The sequence below is a fragment of the Zeugodacus cucurbitae genome, chromosome 2 (genome assembly GCF_028554725.1).
Source record: "Zeugodacus cucurbitae isolate PBARC_wt_2022May chromosome 2, idZeuCucr1.2, whole genome shotgun sequence".
Lineage (NCBI taxonomy): Eukaryota > Metazoa > Arthropoda > Insecta > Diptera > Tephritidae > Zeugodacus > Zeugodacus cucurbitae.
The window spans coordinates 66,741,191-66,750,223 of NC_071667.1; the positions used below are offsets into that span (position 1 = coordinate 66,741,191).

The 9,033-nt window shown below is 38.7% G+C and overlaps 1 protein-coding gene across 1 annotated transcript; it reads left to right on the forward strand.

The window, feature by feature from the left end:
• The first annotated feature begins 321 nt into the window (after positions 1-321).
• LOC105217516 (putative polypeptide N-acetylgalactosaminyltransferase 13) lies at positions 322-6,493 on the forward strand. The gene is made up of 8 exons (XM_054232406.1): positions 322-866; positions 1,159-1,325; positions 1,439-1,611; positions 1,821-2,448; positions 3,898-3,979; positions 4,937-5,091; positions 5,412-5,594; positions 5,746-6,493. Exons 1-8 carry the CDS (start codon positions 723-725, stop codon positions 6,212-6,214), a joined length of 2,001 nt encoding a protein of 666 aa, XP_054088381.1. The 5' UTR covers positions 322-722; the 3' UTR covers positions 6,215-6,493.
• The last annotated feature ends 2,540 nt before the right edge of the window (positions 6,494-9,033 follow it).

A 9,033-nucleotide genomic window follows, 5' to 3' on the forward strand; every position in this document is an offset into this window, starting at 1 on the left:
TCTCACTTACAAACGCGCCGCGACGCAACCAATATCTTATCTCAGTTGTCAAAGCGTTCACTGTTAAGGCCAAACGCACAACCGATCAGCCAAACGCTGTCATTGCGCCAGTTGGCTTTGGTCAAACGCGTGACTAACGACTAATGAAAAACAGTCGCCGGCGAACGCCAGACGCTAGACAACAGCCAAAGCAACAACACGCTGCGCTGTGACGACACGAACGGGTGATAATTTCCATAAATGTCAACATATTTACACTTACACACACGATACCGGTTTGGCAAATAGCGGCGTGTAAGTAGCCCACAGCAGGTTGTTGTGCAACTGAAAATTAATTGAAAAAAAAATACAAATACAAATAAAAATAAAAACCATATAAATACATGGGCAAACAAAAAACGTTGACAAAAATCTTTGAAAAAAAAAATAAATAAATTTCGTTTAAACTTTAAACAAATAAGCGGCAAACGAAGAACTGAAAATCGAACTAGAAAATGTATGAGCGCAGCGCGACTCAGCGTGAGCGCTATGGGGCGTTTGTTCGCCGGCGAATTGAAGTCAGTTGCTGAATTGCGATAATATTGGCAGGTGGTCGGCGCAGCGTCGATCGGCTGACGAGCGTTTTCCACTTTTTCACAGCAAAAATTTTAGCATTTCATTTGTGCCAGAGTACGCGCGCGTAGTGTTACTTGTTGTTGGCGTGCGGGCGAAATGTGTGCGTAATGAAGTTGCAGAAGCGATGCTGGCATTGTCGTCTACTGCTGCTGCCCATAGCACTGCTGCTGCTCACTTGCATCTTCAGCTGCGTGCAATTCATTGAGTATGAGTATGCGGAGTTGGAAGTTGAACGCTACGAACAGGCGCAAGTGAATATTAGATAAGGGAAAATGTGTGGAAATATCATGAAAAATAGTTAAAAATTTCAAAAATATTTTTTTAAAAAAAGAAAATTCAAAAAAATATTAAAATAAAATGATACAGGGCGCCAACAACAAAAATTATATAAAAAATGTTATAGTTAAGAAAATATATAATCAATTATCAAACAACACCAACAAATACTGTGATTTATGTACATGTGACTCATGATTTAATTTAATCTCTATCTGTGTTCAGTCTATTTCAAATGCAACACGCGTCTGCTTCTCTCGCCTGCAGGTGCTACCCGTTGCCGCGGTGAGTGACTATGTAATTGCGGTGCGCGAATTCCTCGGTGCTGCGCCGACTGGAGCGCCCACCGCGCCGTGGGAATTTTATCATTACAACGCGGCACGCAGTGATGCAATTGGCGCCTTGCGCGCGCTACCCGATACACGTGACGCCAGGTGCGTATATGCAAAAACACATAAAATTGCATACTTCTATACAAATGCGCTAAGGAAAAAATCAAAACTAAGCAACCGTTATTTGCGTATGCAACGCTTCCGCTTCATTACAGCTGCACCGCGCGTCCCTATCATCTGGCGGCGCAACGCGCGCGCGTCTCCATCATCATCGCATTTCACAATGAGGCACGTTCGGCGCTGTTACGTACTGTAATGACGTTGTATCACCGCACGCCGCGCCGCTATCTGCACGAGCTGATACTGATCGATGACTGCAGCGCGGATGGTGCGTATACACCATGGTAGTATGCAAATGCAAATGAGCGCGCGCTAGTGCTGTGGCATTTTTTTGTGTGAAATCACGCGCGCGCATTTGCATGCTTACTTGGCATATCTAGCGCACAAAAATAGACAATACTAAATTGGTTTTGTTTCACTGCTTTTTTTCTAACTCATTTTCTTCCTCCATCCTGTGTCTACACATCGGTTGCTTAGTTGATCTGTTGCCCGCCATGCTTAACCTCAAGCTACCGCCATTTATGCGTAATTCCTCAACGCCACAGTCGCCAACGACGCCGACCACAAACTATGCCAGCTTACATTCTTCGCTGAACGCGAGCAACAGTGCGCCCACTTCGCAGCCACAAGTCACAATTAAAACCGCGCGTAATACCCGACGCTTGGGCGTGATTGCATCACGTAATCGCGGCGCGCGTCTTGTCACCGGCGATTATTTACTCTTCCTCGACAGTCACTGTGAGGTTAATGTGGGCTGGCTGGAACCGCTGCTGGAGCGTTTGGCCATAGGCGCGGTGGCCGTCAGTCCCGTTCTGGATAGTATCAATGCGGAGTCATTGGAGTATGCGGCGAGTTCGAAGAATCTCATGGGTGGTTTCGATTGGAATTTACATTTTCATTGGATACCGCGTACGCAATCAACGCAATCACAGCCACAGCGACGCGACCAATACAACCAACAGCAGCAGCAACAACAACAAAAACAGCCAGCATTCGGTGAATTAAGCAGCGAAACCGCATATTTACAGCAATTCAGTTGGGCGCGTCGTAGATTCAGCGAGGCGCGTATACGACGCGACACAAATAGCGCCGCAACGGCATTCAAGTAATTTGCTCACGCCACTGTACATTTGCTGTTGTTTTGTTTATTTACTTTAAGGTGAATTACTCTTGACTAATCTGCTTGTATCGCATTTCTTGCGTAGGTCATAAATGTGTTGTGGTTTAGATTTCTACGGAATTTAACTACCTCTCGCCGCTTGATGTACGAGTACTAGGGTCTGGGAACATTTATAGAATATTAAATTGTTGCTTGCAATTTAATGAATTACGAGAATTTATAAAAAAACTCATTTATATTGACAATAGAATCAAAGATCACTAGCGTCTGAGAACATTGCAATCATTTAGATTTTTTTTTATTTTTTATTTTTTTGCCGTTGATTGCTCATGTCGGACTTTAATATAAAATTAAGCAATGATCTCATGCTTCTATTCAATATTGCATCGGTATACTCAATAACAATCTGAAGAAATTTCGATTTTTTTCTCGCAATTATAGACTGATACCAATGAGAGCGCATTCCTCTGTTTTAATTCATCTATGATAGAACTATCTGCGATGTAAAATAAAGGATGTAGGTTAATTTATCGTAGTTATTACAATGCCCATATTGCCCAGAAAACCTTATGAATCAATAACAATAATAACAAAAATAAGCATATAAAGCTGGGTCAATCATATTTATCACTCAGAAGATTCAACTATAGGCATTTATCATTAATATTAGGTCTACAACTTTGCTTTCGCCGTTTTCCAATAGATGTCTCTAGGGTCAAGCACTAGTCGATTAAATCGATTAAATCGTTTTATATCGATCTTGGACATTTGTGTCAACATTAACCCAACAAAATATTTGTAGAGATATGTTTGCATCCCAAACTTATTCTCAACTGAAAATGTCACTTTTTGAGCCGAATTCTCGACATTTGCGGTAATGTCTCTAGGGTCAAGCACAACATTAACCAAACAAAATATTTGTAGAGATCTGTTTGCATCCCAAACTTATTCTCAACTGAAAATGTCACTTTTTGAGCCGAATTCTCGTCATTGCTTTTCTTTTTGAATTCCAAAAAAAGTGCGACTGAGGCTCATGGACATTTGTAACCGTTTTTATACAAAAAAAAACTTAAATTAACAAAAAAACTAAACGGAGGAAGCAAAGTTGTAGACCAATAATTTCTAAGTTTTATTATCTGGTCACCGGAAATAGTAATAATAATGGATTTATGGGTAAGGAGCGAAGGCGTATAGTTAGTAGTCTTTAAAAATCCGCGCTTAACCTTTGACGAACGTACTACTAACCCCCCATGACATGCACTTTTTAGATTATCTAAAGTCAACTGTCTAAACATTAATCTCACACTAATCTCACATTATTTAGAGGACAACTACGACTATTAAAATAATGTTTCTATTTATTTATTTATTTTTTTGCCTTTATTTATTATTCTTTATTAAACAGTTTCTTTGTTTTTTTTTTTTTTTTGCTAGAAGCCCTACTTTTGCTGGTGGAATATTTATGATCTCTCGCGAATGGTTTTTCAAATTAAATGGTTTCAACCCGTTACTAGAGGTAAGACTAGTTTTAAATAGGTTCTAACTTCATGTTACAAAAATGTATTAAAAACGTCTAATTAAGGTCTAACACCGCCTTATCTGCAATGAACAGATAGGGTCTATTGAGGAGATCCTAATACATATTTGACCATTGCAAAGTCATTGCAAAGTATTCCTAGTTTCGAATGAAATTTGTATATATATAGTTCAAAGTAAAGATAGTATAGTATAAAGGATATAGTTTAGACTTTATAGAATCAAACTTGGACTAAAAAGGCTAGTATATTTAGTCTCAAATTATTATTATGCCACCGATTTGGCTGACGTAATAGTTCAATTCTACATATACATAAGTGTTGCAGAAAGCATAGCTGATTACCGATACATTTAGCCTTTAACAATAGCGAATCGAACAAACAACTGGCATAAATCGTTTAGACTGGTATAGTTTGACACAATTATAATCGCAAGCTGTTATACCAACGTAATGAGGGACACACATACTCTTGTGTAGAAAGCAACTGGATTTCCTGTTTTCATATGCAACTTTATTTTGACAAGAAAATATACCTGAAAGAAAACGAAGGAAAAAGTGCCGAACGGATTACGACTAATATTTTGAAACTAAGGTCTCTAAAGGATATTAAACTTAATTTATTCATATTTACCATATTTAATATGAATTTAAATACCATACGAACAACACCCCATTTATATAAAATATCAGTCTATAAGAGCCTCTGTTGAGATTATATTATCTGTTATTTTCTTCACATTCTATGCTATATAAATTGGAATAAAATATTCTATATTATTAAAAAATTAAATTGTCTAAATCGATTGAATTCTTCCACTAACTTACACATCCACAACACATACACCTATACACTCATACATATATTAAATCATGGTAAAACGCACACAAGTATTTTACACTCTCATGATATTTTTCTTATTTCATGCATTTTTATAGACTTGGGGTGGCGAGTCCATTGAATTCTCCATTAAATTGTGGCTTTGTGGCGGACAAATCGAGATTGTGCCATGCAGTCGGGTCGGGCATATTTTTCGCAAGCAACATCCATTTCGATTTCCCAATGGCAGCGATAGCCAGACAACATATCTCAGGTAAGCCGCATGACCCCAAGAGTATAACCTAAATTGGGTAGACACAGCCGCAGCAGCCGTAAAAGCTAAGATATGTGGGTGTGTGGGCAAGATAGACATGTAGACTGTTGGAAATGTGTATAAAGGGAACTTTTAAATGAAGAAATGTGAATTAATTGTAGGCAGAAATTTAAAAATATATGGTAGGGTATAATATTTTAATTTGTTTTAGACATTTCTAAGCTATCAGACTCAAAAGCTGTTGTAAAAATATTAACTAGAATTATTCATAAGCAAATTAGGAGATCGTCTTTAAAATTATGTCTCCCTTTTTCTTCTAGAAATTCCAAAATCATCGCAGAATCCTGGTTGGACGCCTACAAATATTTCTTCTACGCCTCCAAGCCGGCAGCCAAGCGCATCGCCATCAACAGCAACGACACAGAGCAAAGCCATCAGTTGAGGCGCGCACTCAACTGCCAGCCATTCTCTTGGTATTTGCAGAATGTTTTCCCACAACTGAAGTGCGTAAGCCAAATGCTTTTTGTTTTTATTTTTTCCTTTGAGAGCGCTACCATAGCAGCCTCTTCCGCGGAAAATTCCCAAAAAACATTCACTCATCTCTGTGTCCGTTTCGATTTGTAAACACATTTCTTGTTTTTCCACTACTTTCAGACTGCCCAACGATGACTTCATCGCATTTGGCGCACTAAGCTCCGGCGAGCTTTGCCTGCACATCAGCAATCATGCCACCGGTCAGCTGCATATGACTAGCTGCTTCCAAAATGACGTTACTCACTGGTATCTCCACCGTCAAAATTCTCAATTGCAGGCCAGTTCCGGTGCGTGTCTGCACGTAGTCGCCGATGTGCCGAAGCGTGCGACGCCGCTGAGTAATGCGACGCGTTCGACGCATTTTCGCGTTGTGTTGCGGCCATGCGTCGATCAGGATGTCGGCGAGCGCGGGCACAATCAAAAACAGACACCGAGTCAACGTTGGTTGCGTCGCGGCGGCTTGTTGGTGCACCAACAGACGCAGTTATGTCTCGATAATCCGCTAAGCGATGTGGTGGTCGTCAGTCATTGCCGCAATGCTGCGCCGTCACAGCTGTTTCGCTTCGCCATGGAACTGCAGCGACTGTAAAGGAGTTGGCGGAGAGCTGAGGAGACCATATGCAGGGCTACATGTGTGTAGATATTTGGCTTCACCATCTGAGTGGCTGTGTTTGAATTTGGTGAATAGTTTGGCCGATTTGTGAGATGGTAATCAAATATGGCAACACTGCCACAACAAAAATTAGTTGCAGTGTATCTTAGATTTTCTGTTAAATTTGTATAAAATTAGAACTCGCGTATTTATTTAAGTTAAGTTAATCTAAATCAAGCGCTTTAATTCAAAAATAAAAAAAAATATTTATTTCCTGAAAAATACAACAATTTATTTAGAAAATTCAAACAAAAAGTTTTTTTATACTCGCTACACAGTTGCGGACTAATGCTGGAGTTAAACAGATTCTTCTTATTTTCTATGTATTGATAGCTAAGTTAAAGTCAGTCTTTTTGTGGTTAAAGCAGTCTTCTGACTCTCTATTTATCTCTATAATATGAATACTTCAGATGTCAGATATAGTCGTTGTAAGAACTGCCTAATCCCGAACTCAAGATTTCGAATCACAAAACAGTAATTTAGTACAAAGTGAAAGAAAAAATTATCATCGAATCTTTCTCTACCCACCCTGTCCATCAATTGGAAAGTCACGAGTTTCCCCCATATAAAACAAGTTGTAGAATCTACACGACGTTTTCAAACGGTTGGGAGAAGTAAAGCTAAACACCCCGAAAATTCATTCAAATACTAAGAGATCGCAGACGCAATTAAAAATGATGATCGGTAGAAAGGTGATGAAGAAACTGGTTCCCTTGAAATTGTCGTAGAAATAGAAACCTGATATTACAAGGGCTTATTCAAATTACAACAGGCGTTTCTTCGCATCATCAGATCTGGAACCTATTTTTTCCCTTACGCTTCGTTTCGATCTTTGGCTGCCGCACTTCCACAAATCAGGTTTAGAAATATCTTAATATAAGCGTGGTATAATCCTTGTCAAGTTAGGAATAATCTACAGTGACTGTTATAGTTAAAAACAAGAAAAAACGTTAACTTCGGCTGTACAGAAGCTAATATACCCTTCACAGGTGCATTTCTTTTAGTAACTATGTGTTTAAGCAAATCTAAAGACGTAAAAAAAAAAGAAAACATTTTACTAATACTTTTTAGCCGGGTTGTTTGCTAGAAACATTAAGGTAATATAGTTAACCGATCTGAACAATTTCTTCGGAGATTATATTATCACCTTAAACAGTAATCCTTGTCAAATTTCGTGAAGATCCCACGTCAAATGCGAATATTTTCCATACAAGCCATTGATTCCGATCGTTCAGTTTGTATGGCAGCTATATGCTATAGTGAACCGATTTGAACAATTTTTTCGGAGATTAAATTATTTTTGTGAACAATAACTCACACCAACTTTCGTGAAGATATGTAGTAAAATGCGAAAGTTTTCCATACAAGCCATTGATTCCGATCGTTCAGTTTGTTTTCCAGCTATATGATATAGTGGTCCGATATCGGCAGTTCCGACAAATGAGCAGCTTCTTGAAGAGAAAATAACATCTGCAAAATTTCAAAACCTGTCTGTTTAGGGTATAAATAAAGGTTGTATATGTAGCTCAAGCGGTAGTTCCTTGCATTTCATATATTTATCTCATCTTAATTCACTTCATATAATCAGCTTCTAAATTGGCAATACCACAGATAACAGATAAGTAATGTCTATAGTGTTGATTCTGGATCAGATTATACTAATCCTCTCCATTAGTTTCATCCATAGGAAATTTCATCCAAGAATGATGCTCGATCTTTTACAGTTCGCACTAATATCCATCTTAAGCTCTTCATCGTACACATTACCAGGATACTCACTTAATAATCACACTTTCCGCCACAGCAACGGCTATTTCCATAATAGTCACTCATTTCATAGTCCAACAAGTCATATTTCAAGGATCATCGACAGCCTGATAGCCGTGTCTGCGTATGGCAATTTATTATGTGGGCTCATCTGCGACAGGCACCAGCTTCAAACAACCTTCTTTCTCACAAAGAAACCAAAAGGGAGACAGGGAGGGAACAAAAGCCACTACACCAACATATGAGTATGTGTGGATATGTGTGCGTTCATGCATTTGCATTAGTTGCGGCATACTCTTGCGGTTGTGCCAGCCATCTCGATTTCGGCAAAGTTTGGTAACTTTCACAAACTTGTTTTAGTTAAAAGACATTGTCAAAATGCTATCACCGAAATTTAGCCAAGCTTGCGGTAACCCCTTCACTTAGTTTCAGTTGGTATTGTGTGCGTCTCTTTGTGGGAAGCGACGGTTTTTTGTTGTTTTTGCTTTTTCGTCTTCCTTAACAAAGTTCTCAGTCGAAGCACAAATGCGAGGATGAATGAAAATGTTAATGATGTGTGAAATTATTTGGTTAGTTTATGAAAATTATACGGTTATCTGAAGAATGTCAAAGCACAAAGTCTTAAACATACAGAGAGAGTGCTCCGCATTGGCTTAGAAAGGTTTGGTGAGGCGCGCTGAATAGATGCCTTAACATTTTTTAGGTGAATGAATAATTTTTCTGTGTTGCTTCATATACGCTTTCTCCTATTTTATGCATGCTTACAAAATATACACCAGAATAAATATATATTTACCCACACAAATGTCAGTCTACTCTATTTCACACTCTGTTACCAATTTACATACGAGATTCCTCGAAGTTTTTTGCTGATAACCTATAAATATCCGACAAGTTTGCTCTGCCATTTTGCTATTTATATTTCTGCAATTTTTTTGTTTTCTTTTTCCTCTCACACTTCTGTCTGGCTTTTCTATTTATACTGTCGT

Excerpts from the sequence above, each read along its gene's own strand:
- LOC105217516 (XM_054232406.1), top strand. The coding sequence starts at position 723 with ATGAAGTTGCAGAAGCGATGCTGGCATTGTCGTCTACTGCTGCTGCCC. Across the intron at positions 867-1,158 it reads AACGCTACGAACAGGCGCAA|GTGCTACCCGTTGCCGCGGT; the intron begins GTGAATATTAGA and ends TCTCGCCTGCAG. Across the intron at positions 1,326-1,438 it reads CCCGATACACGTGACGCCAG|CTGCACCGCGCGTCCCTATC; the intron begins GTGCGTATATGC and ends GCTTCATTACAG.